Source organism: Bombina bombina, chromosome 10 (genome assembly GCF_027579735.1).
Source record: "Bombina bombina isolate aBomBom1 chromosome 10, aBomBom1.pri, whole genome shotgun sequence".
Taxonomy (NCBI): domain Eukaryota; kingdom Metazoa; phylum Chordata; class Amphibia; order Anura; family Bombinatoridae; genus Bombina; species Bombina bombina.
The window spans coordinates 179,317,199-179,340,935 of record NC_069508.1 but is presented as its reverse complement, the minus strand read 5'-3'; the positions used below and the strand labels follow the sequence as shown (position 1 = coordinate 179,340,935).

At 41.1% G+C, this 23,737-nt stretch overlaps 1 protein-coding gene across 1 annotated transcript in view; it reads left to right on the top strand.

The window, feature by feature from the left end:
* The window catches only part of BEST4 (bestrophin 4), a 59,208-nt gene that overhangs the window by 19,161 nt on the left and 16,310 nt on the right, over positions 1-23,737 (top strand). The window contains exons 4-5 of the mRNA XM_053694054.1: positions 11,287-11,364; positions 13,881-14,033. Coding sequence (XP_053550029.1) covers positions 11,287-11,364; positions 13,881-14,033 — 231 coding nt within the window. The remainder of the gene's footprint in view (positions 1-11,286; positions 11,365-13,880; positions 14,034-23,737) is intronic.

The window sequence follows — 23,737 nt, the reverse complement described above, 5'->3', positions numbered from 1 at the left end:
TGGACAAGGCTAACTCCTTCATACAACACATTTGACTACCAATGAGAGTAGCTTCTACTGGCAGTCAATGGGTTAAGTTCGTAACAAGAAAAACATTTCCTTTTCTTTTTTTCTGCATAAACATTTTTGTGAAAATAAACATGAGCATTAGGAAAACTGAGGTAACTAAGATATAACTGTTTTATAAAAGAGATGATAATTTAGGTAATTGCACCTCTGTAATACATAAAAGGAATAAATTCCCTCACCAGCCCTAAATATCTCCAGATTCAGAGCAAGTTCCTCCTTAGGTAGAAAGACTGGATACATTTATGTGGATGTATCTGTATCTACCCACCCAACAGACTAACAGGCAGTGTTAAGGACTTTTGAGAACTTGCAGTTTAGGTTTGCAAGGATTGAACAACAGAGCTATTTGCAGTCTTACATTTTGCCAATAGACCATTGTAGATGGACAGGTTGTTTGCTTGAGAACACGTCCACCTAAAACTTGATACATTTCCTGTTAGACATGGTGGGTATCAGGGCAAGATTTATCCATTTGCAAACGGACAGGATTCACATGTTGTTAACCTGTCTGCATTTGATTGCAAATTGTGGAGTGCATTTGTTTCCCATATTTATCATTGCACAAATGAACACAACCAACTGCGTGAGAGTAGGGCTTGTTATCACCCTGGGTCAAATTAATCCAAGGTGATTTTCATCCATCAACTCCAAGTTGGCAAAAGGGTTTATGAAGCAGCAGTTTAAACCGCTGCTTCATAAATTTCAGTTGCATCCTCATATGAGAGATTGGGGTATTCACCATGTGATATAGAGGTCATCCTGCCTTCAGGTTCATGTGTTTTATATATTGTAACACTCCACTGATTGTAACACTCCACTGATTGTAACACTCCACTGATTGTAACACGCCACTGATTGTAACACTCCACTGATTGTAACACTCCACTGATTGTAACACGCCACTGATTTGCTATATTGTGCAGAGCCACCACTTTGGTACATTCTGTCATGCAGCAATTTTAGCTATTTTAGTTATAATAATGGTCAGGAATTTGATGTGATAAAAGTAAAATAATTTTCTCTATCATTTTAGATAAAATAGTTAGCTATAGCTGCTTAACATATCGCTAGAACATAATGGCAGGATATATAATTTCCCTTTGGATGGGAAGGGTGATAAAATGTGTCTTCTTCTGGGTAGCCAAAAATCCTAGCACTAACCCCGGCACTTCCTTCAACAAAGAATTCAACAAAGAGAATGGAGTAAATTTGATAGAAGTAAATTGCAAAATGTTATATTGTATCTGTAAAAAAAATTGGTTTTATGTCCCTCCCTTTAACCCCTTAAAGGCTGCAACGCACCATGTACGTCGCTGGTCATTAAGGGTTTTCTTGTTTATAATAGTGTGGGTCCTGCCACCAGTTGCGAGACCGCTCTATTGATAACGCAAATCCCATAGAAAGACCAGCGACGTACAGGATATGTCACTGTTTCTTAAGCGGTTAAGACATCAACATGCATTCTTATCAAATCATTTTAAAACAGTGCCATCATTTACAGTATGTGAAATAAATAAAACAGTTTGGCTACAATGCTGCTTAAACTCTACTTGATAGGGTGAACTTTGAACATCATCCTACGGGAAAAAAAACTGTAAGAGAAGATAAAAACAGGCTATTAATAGTTATGATAAAGAAGATTTATTAATGTGACATTTTTATGAAAGTGTTTCCCATACTTTACACCCTTCTTGTTTTTAATCTGTCCCTGTAATGAAACAATGAGTTCCAAGTGCAACTCAGTTTGATAACAGTATTAAAACTCACATGGAACCATTTTGCATTTACCATTTATCCAATGTCTTTTGCTTTCAAAATGGAATAAAAAATAAATTACAATATTTCATATTTGAGACCAATGTGTTCTCCCAGTTTAAAGGGACATGAACCCCAACATTTTCTTTCATGATTCAGATAGAGCATGCCATTTTAAACAACTTTCTAGTTTATTTCTATTATCAAATTTTCTTTGTTCTCTTGGTATCTATTGTTGAAAAGCAGGGACGTAAACTCAGGAGCGTGCACATATCTGGAGCACTATATGGCAGCAGTTTTTTGCAAGAATGTTATCCATTTGCAAGAGCTCTAGATGGCAGCACAGAATATCATAGGAATGAAGAAAATGGGATAATAGAAGTAAATTAGAAACATTTTTAAAATTTTATTCTGAATCATAAAAGAAAATATTTGGGTTTTATATCCCTTTAAGAGAACCCAGATTATATTCTATACAAAATAACAGTTTGAGGACTAAGCCTATCCACCCAGCCGTGACTATGGAGAGAGTGTGGGCGTGAAGATATTAATAGCACTCAGCCTCTGGTTCCCTTACATCTATACCTCTACATGGGACACCAAATTAGCCCCCAAATCCTGCCTATACCACCCCAGATTAACAAGACTGCCACCACCAAGAGGTTTGAATAAGGGTGTCTTAGAAACCCAATAACTCACATGACTAACAATTAGGTAACGTGACTTTAACCTTATCTCTACAGAGTGTGAATTCAGATATTAGAGCCCAAAGACAGAATTAGATTATTGATAATTTTTATTAACAAAAGACAAGTACAGGTTACTCAGTGGCAAATTACAAAAACCAGAAGACATACAAAAGAACAAGAATAAATGCAAAGGTACAGTTTTTTAAAATAAAATGGGACATAAACTAAACACAATACCTACACTTTGCACATATCACCAAGCTTCCAATAGGTTTGTGGGAACTTCCTTCAGATGTTATTCATATGTTGTCCCAGGCAAGTTCTGATATAATGTTTCTGTGCATTCAATGATATCCCAGAGTCTCCCTTTGTCTTGTCAAGACCCTAGCCCTTTTTTTTAATTACGACCACCCAGCCCCTTCTTGCAAGTCCTTAACCCACAGTACCAAGAGATGCCAGGCACCAGGAGGAGGGGGTCTTTAGATCAATGCATTCTTTAGCAAACACAGATGTTACAAAAAGAAAGAACATTTCAGATTAAAGTGATGGTAAATCCGAGCGTTTAACAAACCTAGGATTTACCATCACTAAAATCAATTGGAGTTTAAGTGATCATATATGTAAAAAAAAAAAAGGGTGCTAAACTCACCCTGAATGTGCCGTTGCACATTGCTAAAGTGATCATATATGTAAAAAATAGGGTGCTAAACTAACCCTGAATGTGCCACATTGCTAAACTCAGCGGCTCCGGACACCCACGGCACATCACTCTTCTACCAATGAAGTGACACTTGCACTACTAAACCAATAGCCGTACGTGCAAACAGAACACTGTCATTCGACATGCACAGCTATTGGTTTAGAGGTGCAAACATAACCTCATTGAAGGAGAGTGATGTGCCGTGGGTGGCCGGAGCCGCTGAATTTAGCGATGCGCAACGACACATTAAGCGTCAGTTTAGCACCCTTTTTTACATACGTGTATATGATCACTTAAACTCCACTTGCTTTTTAGTGATGGTAAATCATTGATTTTTTTACAGTTTGACTCCTCTAAAATGAGGCAAGTGGTGGGTGGCGTTTCACTTTTGAAGAACAATTGCAGCATGGTGTTAATGTATTAACATCAGTTTGAAACTCTCCTAGTATGTTAATTTGATGCAAGGCTGTAAGGCATCATGTAATTACAAGGGCTCTACTGTTCCTTAACCTAACAATCCAAAATGTATATATGAAAATTAAGCCCATATGTTATTATGACCATTATTTAAATCAATTTCAGATTTTATAATTAGGTAACACAGTTTCCTTTCACAACATAAGAGGACACAACTTGCCCTCCCAACAGTTGTACATTATTATTATTATCAGTTATTTCTAGAGCACCTGACGGTGTAGAACAGTAGAACATTATTAAAAAATGTGACTTGATACAAGGTCAAACTCACAATTCATGATGGCACGTTGAGGACCGAGACTTCGAGAGCCGCTTGGCAGACTCACTGCCATCACAGAAATCACTGTTCGGCTCTGAGAACCACGTCAGTCACTATGTCAGCAACCTTGGGCATTGTCACGGGTACGGCAAATCAAATCGGAGAACCGTCACACGCCACAGATACAAAAGGCAGCTGGAAATGCCAAAAATCTCAAAGGCATGGTGTGCACAAAATGATCCCCTAGCAAAGGTTGAAACAAAGTGAGGCTAGATTAAAAACGTATTAAAATATAACAGCAACGCATTTCTTGGCAAACATGCCGTTTCATCATTCTGATAACATATGATAACAGCAACGCATTTCTTGGCAAACATGCCGTTTCATCATTCTGATAACATATGATAGCCTCGCTCTGATTTATATTCTTAAGAGCCAATTGTAATGAATGAAGGACGCACACCCCTATTGGGGCCCACCCAATCAAAAGGTAAACACTATAAAGTATGAGCTAATAAGTATCAATCACATAGTAAAAAAGTATAATTATAATATTAAAAAAAACTCATACTCTTTTAAGGAGATCATACAGGAATACAATCACTAAGTGAAATAAATATAAAAATATGTGATAATAAGGGATACATTAAATATACAAATATAGTAATTTAAAAGCAAACATAAATCAAGCCCTAACAGTGAAGTGCTTCTATGTGCGTGACAAAGCAGTACTAAAACATGCCTTGATGAGAAGTCTATTGGTATATACAACATGTACTGCATTACTTCCCATGCTGTGTATAACGTAATATGAAATTAAGACTGTGAAGTGAATTCAAAAGTATGAGATTGACCATGTGACGTGAGTCACCAAAATCTGAGGGCCTGTTATGGAACATTCTTTGGGCAGGGGGTACATGGGCTTAAGGATACCGAGAGACTGCATGGAAGTGTGGAATTTTATATGCTGGACACTCCATGTACTTTCATAACTCTGTCTTATGTCCACGTCACCCTGTATCCATAAATACAAGATGGGTACAGGGTGTGAGTGTTCCTTGTGGGAGCAATAGTGACTCTATAAACCAAGTGGGCATAAAGGACTTAATATTTAATAAGAGTTGGTTTATAATTTTGTAATAAGATGTATTTAATTTACGTTTCAGATCTGATTGTGTCTCAGGAGTCTGTCTGCGTAAACTGATTGTGTTCCTGTGTGATTATGTTAACTAGACTGCCCAAAATCAGATTATCTGAGTAAACTTTCTTCCCCGGTTAATTAACTTGATATGTTAATCTGTTTTACCTGCGAATAGACAATTGTTAGAGGTTTGATGTATTGTTCATATATTTGCTTTACTGTTTAACCAATTCTCTCAGTAACCTGAAGCTCTGTGACTCTGGAATGCCAGTGTATAAATTTGTGTGCTGCTTTTAAATAAAGTGTTCATTTAGTGTTCAGATCCCTAAATGTTGCCTCAGTTCTGTTCAATTCTATAACTTTAGACTGCGGTCAAAGGGAGATACCAGTTGCTATTGCTCTGGATAAAGGGATGTCCAAGGGAATTGTCCTGATGGAGGTACTCATTCGGGGTACCAGGCGGTCCGTCACAGACCATATATCCTAATTAGAGGTCATGATGAAGAAAAAGAACTGACATGATCTCAAATATCATAATGATCATGATGAATATTACTAAGTATACGAGTATATGTGAGGTGAGAAATGTGCAAAATCATATGTGTATGTGATATCAGTTTATGTGAAGTGAGTGATGTGCATTAAATATTTGTGTATGAAGTATAAATAGAAGTGATATGAAAAATTAGAAAATCGAGATCCAACTTGATCTTTGGGCCTATATTTATCAAGGTCTGTCAGACCTGATCCGACAGTGTGGATCAGTTCCGACAGACCTCGCAGAATACGGCGAGCAATACGCTCGCCGTATTCAGCATTGCACCAGCAGCTCACAAGAGCTGCTGGTGCAAACGCCGCCCCCTGCAGACTCTCGGCCAATAGGCCGCCAGCAGGGGGTGTCAATCAACCCGATCGTACTCGATCGGGTTGATTTCCGGCGATGTCTGTCCGCCTGCTCAGAGCAGGCGGACAGGTTATGGAGCAGCGGTCTTTGTGACCGCTGCTTCATAACTGTAGGCTCCCAAGGTGTATAAATAATTACTACAAGAGAATCTAAGAGTAAAAAAAGTGTGATAAATAAAGTATGTGTGAGGAGTACAAAAATCAGATTGTCAATATATCTACCCTAGAATACCAGATCTACCCCAAACTCAGAATTACAACTGATTTCTTTTATCCTAAGACATAACTATTTTATGTTTCCGGATAAGTTTTATCTTAAAGTGAATAGCCATGTGTTCCAGATTTGCTGCTAGCTTTGTTAACCTCTTTGTGGGGCTTTTTGAACAAGATTCCATATATAATTCTGAGTTTGGGGCGAATCTGGTATTCTATGGTAGATATATTGACAATCTGATTTTTGTATGGAGGGGTAATTGAGATTCTGCCTTTATAAATTACCTCAATAATAATGATAGAGGTCTAACATTCACAAGTTGTACCCATCATGAGTAGGCTGACCATATTGCCGCTTTAAAAAGGGACACATATGAAAAATACATATGTCAGGGCTGTTTTCAGGGCTGTTTAAAGAAATGGTTTTGTATAAGAACCCTCACATATGTATTTTTCATATGTGTTCCTTCTTAAAGCGGCAATATGGTCAGCCTAATCATGAGTCTATCATATTTTTAGACCTCTGTGTACATTTTAATACCTCTGGTAAGATAGAAAGTAGTACCAATTTTAAGATTGTCTATTGCAATAGCTACTTAGATTATTCCAGTAATCATTATCTTCCTTGGAAGAAAAATGTCCCTTATGGACAGTTTAGGGACGTGCAGCAGTCTTAGTCACAGATGGTCGAACACTATCGCAATATCAAACAGAAGAACAAATTACAAAGTGTGTCCAGACAATGCCACATTAAACACAATGGGGCTGTTGACACTTTTTCCAATCTACCAAAATAATTAATTCTTAAGTCCCAGAGAGAGACAAACTGGATACATAAGCTTAGATCATTACACCCTTTTGGGCTTAATCTGAATGTTGATTTGGCTGCTTTTTAGTTGTATATTGGTAGGAATGTGCACCTTGTAGCACTGGTAGCTAAGGTACTCCTCACACACACTTTATTTATCACACTTTTTTACTCTTAGGATCTCTTGTAGTAATTATTTATATGCCTGAAATCAAGTTGGATCTTGATTTTCTAATTTTTCATATCACTTCTATTTATACTTCTTCATACACAAAATATTTAATGCACATCACTCACTTCACATAAACTCACATCACATACACATATGATTTATGCACATTTCTTACTTCCCATACACTTGTATACTCCCTTATATTCACCATGACCTCTAATTATCATATATGGTCAATGTCATACTTTTATAGTTTTCGCTTCACAGTCTTATTATACACAACATGGGAAATAATGTAGTACTTGTTGTATATACCAATAGACTTCTCATCAAGGCATATTTTAGGACTGCTTTGTCACACACATAGAATCACTTCACTGTTAAAATATGATTTATGTATGCTTTTATATTAGTATATATATGTATATTTAATGCATCCCTCATTTTCACATATTTTTATATCTATTTCACTGAGTGATTGTAATCCTGTATGATCTAATTAAAAGAATATAAGTGTTTTTTTATATTATAAGTATACTTTTTACTATGTGATTGATACTTATTAGCTCACACTGTATAGTGTTTACCTTTTGATTGGGTGGGCCATTATAGAGGTGTGCATCCTTCATTCATTGCGATTGGTTCTTAAGAATATAAATCAGAGCGAGGCTATCATATGTTATCAGCCTGATGAAACGGAAAGGTTTGACGAGAAATGCGTTGCTGTTATATTTTAAAAGTTTTTAATCTATCCTCACTTTGTTTGAGCCTTTGCAATTTGGTCTTTTTGTGCACACCATGCCTCTTTGAATTTTTTGGCATCTTCAGCTGCCTTTTGTATCTCATGGCGTGTGATGGTCCCCCGGTTCACTTTGCCGTACCCTTGACTCTGTCCAATGTTGCTGACGTAGTGACCGACGTGGTTTTCAGAGACGGCCAGTGATTCCTGTGACGGGAGTGAGTCTGCCGAGCAGCTCTAAAGTCTCGGTCTGCATTGTCAGCACTAAACGTGCCATCATGAGTTTGACCTTGTCATAAGTAACATTCTTTGAATTATGTTTGACTTTTCTACACCATGAGGTGCATCTCTTTATGCCTTCTAGGACTGTGAATATCTGATTGTGTATTTGGGAGTGCTGCCTGAACTTTGGTTTTCCATCACTCGTTGTGAGACTCATATGATTCATATTCTGTGTTTATCCTGCACACATTTAGCGCACCTTTTTTTGTGTTATCACATTGTGTAAAATTTTAGTGCCAACAGATTCCGCAGCACTATAAACATTGGAATAAAATGCAAATTAAGGTAGCATTTATAGGAAACAAATGCGTAGAGGGCCTTGCCAAGATTTGTACTGATGTAGTCAGCTCTCCTGAATGTGATTTACAAAACAGTTGGGCTCATAGGCTTATATGCTAAGGAGGTTAAAGAGGATGACAAAGGAGGAGGAGAGGAACTGAGGTTAGAAAAAGTTAGTGCATCCCTGAACAGTACACCCTTTAAGGAACGCTTGAAACTATGAAAACAAGGGAAGAGTCTTGTGGAACGAGGCAGAGAAAGAAATCCTGCAGATGGGAATGTGAGGAGGTAACAAGAGAGGAGGAGAGAAGGAGGTTGTGAGCAGAGCAAAGGGGTCAGGAGGGAGAGTATCTGAAGATGAGATTGGAGATATAGGGGGAACAGTGCTATTAAAAGCCTTGATTATCAGAGTCAGGATTTTGTGTTTAATTCTGGAGGCTAATGGGAATCCAGTGAAGGGACTGGCAGAGTGGTGTAGTAGATGAGGAGCGACATGTAAGGAAGATCAGCCTGTCAGAGGCATTTGTTATGGATTGTAAAGGAGATAAACAGCAGCCAGTGAGACTAGAAAGGATGGATTTGCAATAATCAAGGAGGGAAATTAGTTGTGTCTTGTGTGAGGAAGTGAAGAATTTCTGAGATGTTTTTAAGGTGGAAACGGCAGGGAGTGGCCAAAGACTGGATGTGAGGTGTGGAAGAAAGATTTGAGTGAAGTATAACCCCAAGACATTGGGCATGCGGGGTTGGGTTGTTATTATCAACCATTATAGAAATATGGGGGAAAGAGATTTTGGAAGAAGGGGGGAAATTAAGGAGGACAGTATTGGCAGGATTTAGCTTAAGGTAGTGAGAGCTAGACATCCAGGATTAAATATTAGATTGATATTTAGTGACACGGGTTAGCAAGGAAGGGGATAGGTCTGGTGCAGAGAGGTAAATTTGGGTGTCATCGGCATGCAAATGATATTGAATCCTATGGGACTTTATTAAGGAACCTAAGGAAGATGTATAGATTGAGAAGAGAAGGGGACCAAGGACAGAGCCTTGTGGTATCCCAACAGAAAGTGGTAAAGGTACAGAGGAGGCGTCAGAGAAGCATAAATGGAGAGAAGGAAAAGACAAATGTGGTAGCTGTGGTTTTAAATGAATCTCTGGAATTTTAATGTAATACTAATTATATGGTAAAAAACACTAAACCATTACAACTAAGTTAAGTGAAAGACACACTGTAAAGGGTCTACATTATTTCCAAAGAATGTATTAGGAACCAATATATGTTGTAATAAGAGGAATATTTACAGGTATATATACAAATATATTTTACAACAAAACAGTCCAAATAATATAGGGCAACCCTAGCTACCACAACCCCAATTTGTGCAAGACTAACTAAATAATCACAGATAATTTTATCCCAGGAATACTTATCCAAATCCTCTAATGTGTGTTTTCATTGTCCAAAATCAGCCATCCTTCAGCAGGAGCAGGATTAGAAAATAAAAAGAGAGGGGGAGTTTGCTTTCCCAATTTTATGCTCAATTCAAAAGGGTTTGGCCTACATATGTCAGTCAAAGGCTAATTGGGAGTATATTTAACACCTAGCCTAAGAGACAAATGTGTATCTGTGGGAAGGGATTTTAAAACCAGCTATGTGAATATTCTAGGGATAAAATCTGTAAACTATAAAACCACAGTAGCAAAATAGATCACATTATATATACATTCTCATCAGAACCAGGTTGTAGCATAGCTAAAAATAATGCATATGGTTAAATGTTCCTGGGTTTGCAGAAAGTGCATAGATCATGTGACCATCTAGAGCAAGCATATACCATTATTAAAGTGATACTGAACCCAAAATTTTTCTTTCATGATTCAGATAGAGCATGCAATTTTAAGCAACTTTCTAATTTACTCCTATTATCAATTTTTCTTCTTTGTCTTGCTATCTTTATTTGAAAAAGAAGGCAGCTAAGCTAAGGAACCAGCACATTTTCGGTTCAGACCATGGACAGCACTTGTTTATTGGTGCTGTCCAATCAGCAAGGACAACCCCGGTTGTTCACCAAAAATGGGGCCGGCATCTAAACTTACATTCTTGCTTTTCAAATAAACATACCAAGAGAATAAAGAAAATTTGATATTAGGAGTAAATTAGAAAGTTGCTTAAAATTGCATGCTCTATCTGAATCACGAAAGAAAAAATTTGGGTTCAGTGTCCCTTTAATGCCTCTGTGTATCATGACATTTTTTATAATGTATGAGATGTTCTAGGAATAGGTATTTTATTATATATAACATAGACAAATAAATTGCAGATAGTCATTAAAATATATATAAGGAAAGGGATATGAAACACAAACATGGGATTTAGACAGAGCGTACAATTTTAAAAAAAAGTTTCTAATTTACTTCTATTATAAAATGTGCTTAATTCCTATGATATTCCTTGTTGAAGGGATACCTAGGTATTGTTCTGGAGCCCTACATGACATTGTGCTGCCATCTAGGGCTCTTGCAAATTGATAACATTCTTGCAAAACTGCTGCCATATTGTGCTCCAGATATGTGCACATCCCAGAGCTTACATCTCTGCTTTTCAAGATGCTAAGAGAACAAATAAAATTTGATAATAGAAGTAAATTAGAAAGTTGTTTAATGTTGTATGCTCTATCTGAATAACGAAAGAAAAAAATTTGGGTTCAGTGTCCCTTTAATAAACTATTAAGATATGCAGTACATATATGGCCTGGCCAATTAAAAGACATCCTTATGAGTTATTATTCTTTCTTCTTTTCAGGAACTGAATAAGTATCGTGCAAAATGCAGCATGCTTTTCCATTATGATTGGATCAGTGTCCCCCTGGTGTACACACAGGTCAGTGACAATAGATAACACATGGCATGTGTAAGACTTGAGATCACCTTTAAAAGGATAAAAAAACACATCATTCTTATTGGTTAATAATGACTGCCCGGTCGTCATAATATTCACCTGGTTATGGGCTAGATTACAAATGGAGCGCTATTTTAACGTGTGCCCGTAAAGGAGCAAATTTGCCAGTTTACGGGCGCACATCAAATAACCAGCCATTACAAGTGGCTGGTTAATTCTAGCACGAGCTCATGGGAGCACAATTAACCAGAGGTCAAACCTATAGTTAATTAAAAAAAATGTGCCACAATTGCAACCCAAATAAAGTGGACAGTACCTTTCTTAAAATAAAAAATATTAACTTTTTTATATATAAAAACTGCACAAAGCAATTATAAGGGGTTAAAGTGAGGGGATCTGGAATGTTAAAGAAAAAACAGCACTGAAAAGTACCTTTGTGATCTACGGGGACTGTGTTTATACTGTTTTTTAAAAATTATTTTTATTGGATTTTCTAATTGATAGCAGACAAAAAAGTACATATTTAATGCATATATATATATATATACAGAGAGAGAGAGAGAGAGAGAGAACAATAGTAGATCCTTTAAGGATATGTTAACAAAAAGAGAAAATCCTATTATAAGGTATAGAAATTATCCCCCCCCCAGTAATTTTTTTAAATAGAAATAACAAGAATAACAAAATACTTTCAACATATAAATTACATTCTTTCCATGTATGTGTTCTCTTTTAATTCATTGGGATAAAAGGAAGGCTAACCCATCAAGTGTGTTTATACTGTTAATATATACAGTATGTATATGCTTATAAACATACACTCACCTGTCACTTTTTTAGGTACACCTGTTCAATTGCTTGGTAACACAAATTGCTAATCAGCCAATCACATGGCAACAACTTAATGCATTTAGGCATCTTGACATGGTACTGAAGACAACTTGCTGAAGTTCAAACCGAGCATCAGTATGAGGAAGAAAGGGGATTTAAGTGACTTTGAACGTGGCATGGTTGTTAGTGCCAGACAGGCTGGTCTGAGTGTTTCAAAAACTGCTGATCTACTGGGATTTTCATTCACAACCATCTCTAGGCTTTACAGAGAATGATCCGAAAAAGGAAAATACCGGTGAGCGGCAGTTGTGGACGACAATGCCTTGTTGATGTCAGAGGTCAGAGGAGAATGGGCAGACTGGTTTGAGATGTTAGAAAGGCCAATAGAACAGGATACCGGTTAGAAAGATCAATAGAACAGGATACCGGTTAGAAAGATCAATAGAACAGAATACCGGTTAGAAAGATCAATAGAACAGAATACCGGTTAGAAAGATCAATAGAACAGAATACCGGTTAGAAAGATCAATAGAACAGGATACCGGTTAGAAAGATCAATAGAACAGAATACCGGTTAGAAAGATCAATAGAACAGAATACCGGTTAGAAAGATCAATAGAACAGAATACCGGTTAGAAAGATCAATAGAACAGGATACCGGTTAGAAAGATCAATAGAACAGGATACCGGTTAGAAAGATCAATAGAACAGGATACCGGTTAGAATACCGGTTAGAAAGATCAATAGAACAGTGTTAGAAAGATCAATAGAACAGCTGTTAGAAAGGCAACAGTAACTCAAATAACTACTCGTTACAGTTATAAAGCCAAAAGGGGGTCCAACCCGGTACTAGCAAGGTGTACCTAATAAAGTAGCCGGTGAGTGTATATATTTATGCTAATATGTGTATATACACATATAAAAGCATAAATATATATGTACATATTCATATATATTTTTAATTTGCTGCCCAGCGCTGCTCGACTTACCTCCTGTGCTGCGCTAGGTGCTTTGCCATGTTCACACCATGAGAACGAGGATCCCATTGGAGCCTATGGAAGCACGCTCTCATGAGCGCAAGGCTTCCAGGCAATGTGAACGTGAGGTCGCTTTCGCATTGTGCTTAAAGTGATGGTAAATAGAAGCGTATAACGAACTCTAGGATTTGCTATCACCAAAAAATAAACATGCATTTCTCTCATCATTTCTAAAAAATAGCGTTACACTCACCTTTAGGTTAGGAAAGTAGATCCCTAGCGCAGCGCTTATGGTCGCCCATGGCACAGCGCTCTTCTCCAATGAGGTGATGTTTCCTCCTCTAGCTGTGCTAGGATGTCAGTTGACACGCACGGCTATTCGTCACCTCACTGAAGAAAGCGATGTGCTATGGGGGGGCCAGAGGTGCTGTGTTAGTGATCTACTTTCCTAACAGATAGGGTGAGTGTAACGCTGTTTTTAACAAAACGATGAGCTGGTATTAATGAGCGAAGCGCAAATATCATGCTTGCGAAAAGCGCAATTCTGCACTACTCATCTCTGAGTTCTACAGTGATTCAGTTGCATTGTTAAAGCTAAAGATGCTGCATAGACTCCTTAGTGAATTTTGCTCACTGTGGACTAAAACCTTTACCTGGTTACCTGATACATTATGCTGTCACTCTCCACAGGTCGTCACTATAGCAGTTTATTCATTCTTTGCCTTCTGCATCATTGGTCGTCAATTCCTGGATCCAGAAAAGGGATATAAGGGACATGACCTTGATATGTACGTCCCTATCTTCACACTGCTGCAGTTCTTCTTCTACGCAGGCTGGCTAAAGGTTAGAAATGAATGTGTAATTATACCACCCTCCTACTCTGCATTACCCACGTAGCACTCTTTTCCACCACCACCCACAATGTTTTAAAGAAAACAGTTGAATGAACAATAGATACATTAATATAGAGGATTATAATGTTTATTAGTCCATTGTAGTTAAAATGGTTGCTTACTAAAGTCGGTACTTGTTACGGTTACCCTTAGTCTCGCTGAGAGATGGACCGCTTAGTAGCCTGGATTCCTATTGCTGAAGAGGGGAGAAACTGCTTTCCATAGTATTCTATATGAGTCTCGCAAATGTAGAATAATCCCCCTTAGCTGTAGTACAGCTAGGATACCCTTCTGCCCACAAAAACGAGTCAACGCTGCGATTGAGGGACAACCAAGAACTGAGGACTGGGATGCCCAGCCTGCTTTTTATTTAGGTTACATGCACACAGGGCACTCCCAGGGGGGGAAGCATAAAATCCCCCATCACACATTTAGACAAAGCCCTTGGACAGGCCACCGCAGATAACAAGTACACACAAGAAAACAATTGAGTCCTTCTTATCACCTAGCAGTGAATGCTTATCACAAACTTAATTACAGTACACAATATGCTAGGAAACCTGCCTCAGAAAATAGTTTTCTCAAAACTGAACAGAGTTAACCCTTTATGAAATGATACTTGTTACAGTTTTCTTGGAGCCCTTCTTAGGCGCTGGCTTGGCTGGTTCAGGCATTGCTGCTGGGAAATAAGTTTCTTCACAACAAAATAACTAATGCTTCTGTAACAGTGCTCCCTTTCTGTGGAACACTCTGGCAGACACGGTCTGACCCCTTTTCGGGGCAGACTAAGGCTGTCCAGACCGCTGGTTATGCGGGGCTGAGGTCGGTTTGTCTGGACAACCCGTCGGCGTTGCCATTCTGTTTCCCAGGTCTGTAAGTAATGGTGAAATTGAAGGGTTGCAACGATAAACTCCAACGTAATAGCCTGCCATTATCTCCAGAGACCCGGTTCAGCCACACCAACGGGTTATGGTCGGTGACCAGAGTGAACTCCTGCCCATATAAATAGGGAGTCAATTTCTTTAATGCCCACACCAAAGCCAAACACTCCTTTTCGACTGCTGCATAGCTGACTTCGCGGGGCAGGAGCTTCCGGCTGATGTAGGCAACTGGATGCTCCCCTCCATCTTCGCCTACTTGGCTGAGGACGGCTCCCAGCCCGAACATGGAAGCATCTGTGTGGACGATAAAACGTTTGTTAAGGGCTGGAGCCGCCAAGACAGGAGCGTTAATTAGAGCATTTTTGAGAGCCTGGAAAGCCGTTTCACAGTGGGGAGACCACAGGACCTGTCGAGGTAAGTTCTTCTTGGTCAAGTCAGTCAGGGGTTTGGCAAGTGTGCTGTAGTCTGGTACGAACCGTCTATAGTACCCTGCCGTGCCCAGGAAGGCTAGGACCTGAGTCTTAGTGATGGGGGTGGGCCAATTGGCGACAGCTTCTATCTTGGCCGGCTCTGGTCGCTGCTTTCCACACCCCACCCGGTGACCCAGGTACTGTACCTCGGCCATCCCAAAGTGGCATTTTTCTGGCTTCAGAGTCAGGCCAGCAGCCCGGATCTGATCCAGAACCATTCCTATGTGAGCTAAGTGGTCCTCCCATGACTCACTGTGGATCGCTATGTCGTCCAGGTAGGCGCAAGCAAAACTCTGGAAGCCATCCAGGAGCCTATCCACCAAGCGCTGGAATGTAGCTGGGGCATTCTTCATCCCAAACGGCATTACCCTAAACTGATATAAGCCGAATGGGGTGACGAATGCCGACTTGGGGATAGCCTCCGGGGCCAGGGGAATCTGCCAGTAACCTTTGCAGAGGTCAATAGTGGTCAGGTAATTTCCCCTGGCTATACGATCGAGTAGCTCGTCTACCCTGGGCATAGGGTAAGCGTCCGTCACGGTCTTTTCATTGAGCCTCCGATAGTCTACGCAGAACCGGGTGGTCCCATCTTTCTTGGGCACCAAGACAACTGGGGAGGCCCAGGGACTATCGGAGGGCTCAATTACCCTGAGTTGGAGCATCTCATCGATCTCCTTCTTCATTCCTATCCTAACTGCTTCGGGGATTCGGTACGGAGCCTGGCGCAAGGGAGCTTGTCCCGGAGTATCTACCTGGTGGGTGGTTAAAGTAGTGTACCCTGGCTTCGGGGAGAAGGTGAGGTGTTTGGACTGTAGGAGTTGGTTGAGCTGCTCCCTTTCAGTGGGGCTAAGTCGGTCTCCTATCTGAACCTGAGCCACTATACCTGTGGGGAGACTCTTTTCTAATAGGTCTGGAATGGGTAGACTGTCGGGGCCTTCCTGAGGGGAACAACATACGGCCGTCACGTTCTCTGGTCGCTCAAAATATTCCTTGAGCATGTTTACATGGAATGTCTTTCTAAGATTGTTGTCGTGGCAGCTAGCTATCACATAAGTGGTGTCTCCCCTTTTCTCTACGATCTGGTAGGGGCCCTGCCAGGACGCCTGCAATTTGTCTGTCTTCACCGGCTTAAGTACTAACACCTTTTGTCCTATGGTAAAGATTCTCTTTCGGGCCCCCCGATCGTACCATACTTTCTGTCTTCTCTGGGCCGACTGGAGATTAGCCCGCACGGATTTGGCTAATTGCTCCATTCGGTCCCTGAGTTCCAGCACGTATGGCACAATGGGGACACCGTCAGTCTCCATCTCTCCCTCCCAGTGCTCCCGGATCAGGTTTAGGGGTCCCCGTACCTTTCTTCCGTAGAGCAACTCGAAGGGAGAGAACCCTGTTGTTTCCTGGGGCACCTCCCGATAAGCAAAAAGGAGGTGCGGCAGGAAGCGTTCCCAGTCTCTGTATTCCTGAGTGAACGTCTTGAGCATTTGCTTGAGGGTCCCATTGAACCTCTCACACAGCCCGTTCGTCTGGGGGTGGTATGGGGAGCTCAGGAGGGACTTAATTTTGCAAACCTGCCAGAGTTGTTGGGTCAATTCAGCCGTAAATTGCGTGCCTCGGTCGGATAGGATTTCTTTTGGAAATCCTACCCGGGAGAACACCTGTACTAGTGCATTCGCTACCGTATCCGCTTGTATGTTGGATAGGGCGACAGCCTCTGGGTACCTGGTAGCGTAGTCCACTACGGTAAGAATGTAGCGCTTACCGGAGGGACTAGGGGTAGCCAGTGGTCCCACTAGGTCAATAGCAACCCGGCTGAAGGGTTCCTCTACAATGGGCATATTTACTAGATGGGCTTTAGGGTGATCGCCTCGCCTTCCTACTCGTTGACACACATCGCAGGTGTTACAGTAAGTTCTAACGTCAGCGTGTACCCCTGGCCAAAAGAACGTGTGAGTAATGCGGTGTAGGGTACGGGTTACAGCTAGGTGGCCTGCTAAGGGGATGTCATGGCCTATCTTGAGGATTTCTTGACGGTATTTGTGGGGCACTACCAGCTGTCGCCTACGCTGTCCCCTTTTCTCTGTCCAGCGGTATAGTTTCCCTTTTTCCCATAAGAATGTTTCATTATCTGCCCCGCCCCCTCCGGTCTCTGCTCGTTCCCGGTACATTTGTAAGGTCGGGTCAGTCTTAGACTCTGTCTCGAAAGCATCTGGGGTGTCCCAGGGTATGGGGCCTAACATGTCAGGCAATGTCGGGGTAGGTCTTACCTGTGTCTCCCGCACTGGTGAGAGTTCTCGCTCCGTCCGGGCTTGGGCCCGTGTAGTCACTGGGTCCGCCTCGTTGTTGCATACTGGAGCATAGGCAGAAGTCATGGGGCCCAAATCATTGCCCAGTAGTACTTCGGCAGGTAAATTATCCATTATGCCCACGTTCACAGCCCCCTTTCCCGCTCCCCAATCAAGATGCACTTTAGCTGTTGGAATTTTGTACACATCCCCCCCCGCCACTCTAACGGCCACAGTCTGTCCAGATCGCTTGTGCTCCGGCACCAAATGACTCTGTACCAGCGTGATAGTAGCCCCTGTGTCTCTCAATCCCTCGGTAGATCGCCCCTCGAGCCATACCTTCTGCCAATGGTGCTGGCGGTTATCTGAGGCAGCATATACAGGGTCCGCCTCGTGAAGCGGCCCCAAATATTCCTCCATAGGGGCCTCTTGGTTAACACAGAGGGTCCGGGCCGGACGATATGCCCCAGAGGGGTAATTGTAATTCCTGGGTGTCTGGTGCGTATTAAGGGGGCAGCTAGCCATGAAATGCCCTGGTTGCTTGCATCGGTGGCAAGTCGGTCTGGGACGCTCAGAGCTGTTATTGGGTGGTCCTGAGTGTCGGGCGGGCCCTGCGGGCACCGGGGCTCGGAATTCAGCACGAGGGGGTGCACGGTAAACCTCTCTGGGTTCGTGAAGACGGGAGTCATAATGTTCATCGGCCAATTTGGCTGCTTCTTCTAAGGTAGAAGGTCGCCTGTCTCGCAGCCATTCCTTCCCTTGCTGTTCCATGCCATTATAAAAATGTTCTAAGAGAAACAATTGTAAAATTTCCTCACCAGTCACCGCTTTACTTCCGCTCATCCAGTGATTTGCCGCTCTCCGCATTCGGTGCGCCCATTCCATATGGGTATCGTTAGGCTTCTTTTTCGTGCCCCGAAACTGTCGGCGATACGCGTCCGGAGTTACTGCGTACCGTCGCAACAGTGTCTCCTTAACTAGCTCATACTGTGTCACTTCCTCAGCACCCAGAGTACGAAAGGCTTCCAGGGCTCGCCCGGATAGTTTCCCAGACAATATCGTGGGCCACTCCCTGTTGGGAATCTGGTGCAGGGCACATTGCCTTTCGAAGTCCGCCAAATATTCATCAATCCCTGTCTCGCTCTCTAGGAAGGGTCGAAATGCCGCATAGGGTATCTTGGGCCTCCCAGCATTTTCGACAGGGATGATTACCTGCGGGGCTTCAGCATTGCGGTGTGCGTTCGCTAGGTTGAGTTCGTGGGCTCGAGTCTCTCGTATATCCTTGTCCGCTTCCGCCATCAACTGCTGTACCAATTCCATGGAGGGGTTCGGCCCGTACAGTGAGAGCCTCTCCCGAACAATCCTGGTTTTTTCGTCACTAATCGTGGTCGGTGTTTCCGCCATTGTGAAGCTCTGATCCAGTTCGGTCAATTCTGCGATCAGCTCTCTCCTCGGCCGGTTGCTGGCGTACCCCCCTCTGCTTTCAAGTAAATCCTTTAGGGTTGTACGCTTCAATTTTTCGTAAGCGCTCTCCATCCGTTCTGTACCTCTCCTAGGAAATCCAGGAAAAATCCCACCGCTGCCGCCAAATGTTACGGTTACCCTTAGTCTCGCTGAGAGATGGACCGCTTAGTAGCCTGGATTCCTATTGCTGAAGAGGGGAGAAACTGCTTTCCATAGTATTCTATATGAGTCTCGCAAATGTAGAATAATCCCCCTTAGCTGTAGTACAGCTAGGATACCCTTCTGCCCACAAAAACGAGTCAACGCTGCGATTGAGGGACAACCAAGAACTGAGGACTGGGATGCCCAGCCTGCTTTTTATTTAGGTTACATGCACACAGGGCACTCCCAGGGGGGGAAGCATAAAATCCCCCATCACACATTTAGACAAAGCCCTTGGACAGGCCACCGCAGATAACAAGTACACACAAGAAAACAATTGAGTCCTTCTTATCACCTAGCAGTGAATGCTTATCACAAACTTAATTACAGTACACAATATGCTAGGAAACCTGCCTCAGAAAATAGTTTTCTCAAAACTGAACAGAGTTAACCCTTTATGAAATGATACTTGTTACAGTTTTCTTGGAGCCCTTCTTAGGCGCTGGCTTGGCTGGTTCAGGCATTGCTGCTGGGAAATAAGTTTCTTCACAACAAAATAACTAATGCTTCTGTAACAGTACTGCTTTTTCCAGTTCACAAGTTCTGTATCTATTACTTGTTTGGTTTTCTTTAAAAGTTGTGGTTATTCATTGATGACATCTGTGAAGTATATCTATAATCTCTTGCTAATATTTTGTCACCTTCATAGAACTACAATACCACATTTATACAAGTTTACCATCACACTACCTCTATACCACACCTTTGTAGTATCCCTATACCACACCTAGACTACGTTACCTTCGTAGTACCCCTATACCACACCTGGACTAGGTTAACTTCATAGTATCCCTATACTACACCTAGACTAGGTTGCCTTCATAGTACCCCTAAACCAGACCTAGACTAGATTACCTTTGTAGTTCCCCTATACCCCACCTAATCTACTATCAGGTTCCTTGGTTATTTGAATCACAACTGCAGAGTCTAAATAAATTATATTTGTTTCACAACTGAAGTACAGGCTATTATATCAGCATAGACTGTTTTATTCAGAGTGATTTTTATAAGTAATGGCAGTAAGTCTTTATATGGTTATATTATATTGTTATACCATATAAATATTTAGAAGCTGAAAATAAGTATTATTATTAATAACAACTTTTGACATTAGTTGTGCTCAAACCCAATTGTGAGAGATAGTGTTCATTGTAATAAGCACTGAGGCATGAGAGATGTGAGACACACAGACCGCAGCTGCTGACAGGGGCGTGACCTGCTGCGAGACACAGCACACAGAGTAATGCTTGCAGCGTGGATATCTGAACACAGACTAGTGATTGCAATTGGTGCTGTGAGACACGCTGATTTGTAAGGAGCTGTATGGCACGCTGAGATGAATGAAGCTGTGTGACGTCACATAAAGTCCGTTACTCTCCGGTATGAGAATGTATCAAAGGAAGTTCATAGAATTAAATAAAACATACGTTGCAATCAAAGTAATATCTGAGAGACAAAGTCAATTTACATAAGTTCAAGAGAAAACATGAAATTTGTAATTAGCCGTTACTTAAGGCATCCAAGGTAAATTAGAATTGATACAAGTACCGTAGCAGTAGTAGGTAGAATCCTCCTGTTGGAAATTAAATAGCAAATCCTGTAGAGATGTGGAGTTGGAATAACTTAATACTTCTTGGAATAGCAAACTTCAGGATGAATGAGACTAGTTGTTATTAGTCCCTTTGTGAGACCAAACTGCAGCTGGTATTTGTAAATCCAAATGTTAAAGTAGTAGAAGTAAATCTTCTTTTGATAAGTATATGGCTTATGAGAATCAGAGCACTGGTTTCAGCAAACAATACTCAACAACTAAGCACTTGTTTGGGGCGGGGTGATGCCTTAAGTACAGGTGATGAAGGTGAGTTAAGGCAAAAAGTAAAAGCAGGACTGGAATCCTTACAGATCCCCCCCCTCAAGCAAGCCGACCACGGGTTGGAATTTAGGTCTGTTTGGATATCGTCTATGGAAACGAGCAATAAGCTTTGGAGCATTAATGTGTGCATGAGGTTCCCAAGTATCATCCTCTGGGGCGAACCCTTTCCATCGGACCAGATACTGTAATTCCCCATTATAAAATCTTGAGTCCAAAAGATCATAAACTTCATAGACATCAGTGCCCAATTGAATAGGAGAAGGGGGTAGAAGAGGTACATCAGGCTTATCTCCCAAGTAGGGTTTCAATAATGATACATGGAAAGTTGGGTGGATGGGTAAAGAATCAGGTAGATCAAGCCTGACGGCATTTTCATTGATGATGTGTAGAATTCTGAATGGGCCAAGGAACAACCCAGCCAATTTTTTACTTGGTAAGTGCATTTTAATGTTTTTGGAAGATAACCAAACATAGTCCCCTATAGAATATTTCGGAGAAGCTCTACGACGTAAATCATAAAATTTCTTCTGAGAAGCCTGAGCTTGTTTGATGTTATCTCGTAAATGTAGGAAATTTTCAGCTATGTTTTGTGTTAGCACATCAACAGATGGTGAATCATGTGTAGAAGTCGTTTGGATAGTGAATCTTGGATTAAAACCATAATTGGCGAAAAAGGGAGAGTAATTTGTAGTGCTGTTAATGGTATTATTATAGGCAAATTCAGCCATGGAGAGAAAGGAAGTCCATTTATTTTGATGATATGAGCAATAGCAACGTAGATATTGCTCAAGCCACTGATTGAGTCTCTCAGTTTGGCCGTTAGTCTGAGGGTGGAAGGCTGTGCTTAACCTTTGATCGATTTGGAGTGCTTTAGTGAGTGCTTTCCAGAAGCGTGAGGTGAATTGGGTTCCTCTATCAGTAGTTAAAATGGAGGGTAACCCGTGGTATCGTACAATGTGGTTTAGAAATAAATATGCTGTTTCAATGGAAGTGGGTAACTTGTGATAAGGAATAAAATGTGCCATTTTAGAAAAATGATCGGTAACAACTAAAATGGTGGTTTGTCCAGAACTAGGTGGTAAATCAACTATAAAATCCATTCCCAAATGAGACCAAGGAGATTCCGGTACTTCCAAAGGAATTAAATAGCCATAGGGAGGTCTCCTTTCTGGTTTTGATACTGTACAGGTTGTACAATGTTGTATATATTCCTTTATACTGGTTTTCATCGATGGCCACCAGTAACTTCTGGAGATGAGCTCATGTGTACGTTTGATTCCTGGATGACCAATTAGTGGAGGGTCATGATGATCTTTGATTATTTTCTGTCTGAAACGTTCTGGAATATATAGTTTAGAACCATGGAAGTAAAAACCATCCTGGAGGGTTAGGCTATCTAGTAGGGTTTGGTCTTCTGAAGATAGATCAGATTGGTATTCCTTATCCTGTTGAGATAGGATAGCAAGGAATCGAGTAGGGGGAAGAATGCTAGTAGGAGAGTCTTCTTGTATAGGTCTTGGATCTCGTCGAGAGAGTGCATCTGCCTTCCCATTTTTTGAACCCGGCCTGTACATGATTTGGAAATTGAAACGACTAAAGTAGAGACTCCATCTCACTTGACGTCCAGATAAAGTTTTATTATTTTGTAGATATTCCAAATTCCGGTGATCCGTGTAAATCACTATAGGTAGGGAGGTACCTTCAAGGAGATGTCTCCAGAATTCAAAGGCTCTTTTAATGGCTAGAAGTTCCTTGTCCCCAATGGAATAATTGATCTCTGCTGGAGTCATAATTTTTGAATAGAACCCAACTGGGTGTAGTGGTTCTGTAGGAGACTGTCTTTGGGAGAGGACAGCGCCAAGAGCATAATCTGAAGAATCCACCTCTAGGGTATATTGAAGGTTTGGATCAGGATATTTCAGAATGGGAGCAGATGAAAAGGAATTCTTTAGGAAGCTGAACGCATCATCCTGTTCTTTAGTCCACTGGAAAGAGCAATTAGCACTAGTTAATTTAGTCAGAGGTTTTGCAATTTTAGAAAAATTGCGAATGAACTTTCTGTAATAGTTACTGAAACCAAGAAACTTTTGTAGTTCTTTCCTTGTTGAAGGTGTGGGCCATGATTTTACTGCTTCCACTTTGTTATCTTGCATTTGAATCCCATTTGGGCTGATGGAGTAACCCAGGAACTCTATTTTGTTGGTGTGGAAGATACATTTTTCCAATTTGGCGTATAGCCGATGGACTTGGAGTCTTGCTAAAACCCAACTAACATGTTTGATATGTTCTTCTAGATTTGTGGAATAGATTAGAATGTCATCTAGGTAGACAACAACACATGTGTCAAGGAGATCATGGAAAATGTCATTAATAAAGAACTGGAAAGTTGCGGGTGCGTTAGTTAAGCCGAAAGGCATAACTAGATATTCAAACAACCCATACCTAGTTCTAAAAGCGGTAAGCCACTCATCCCCCTCACGGAT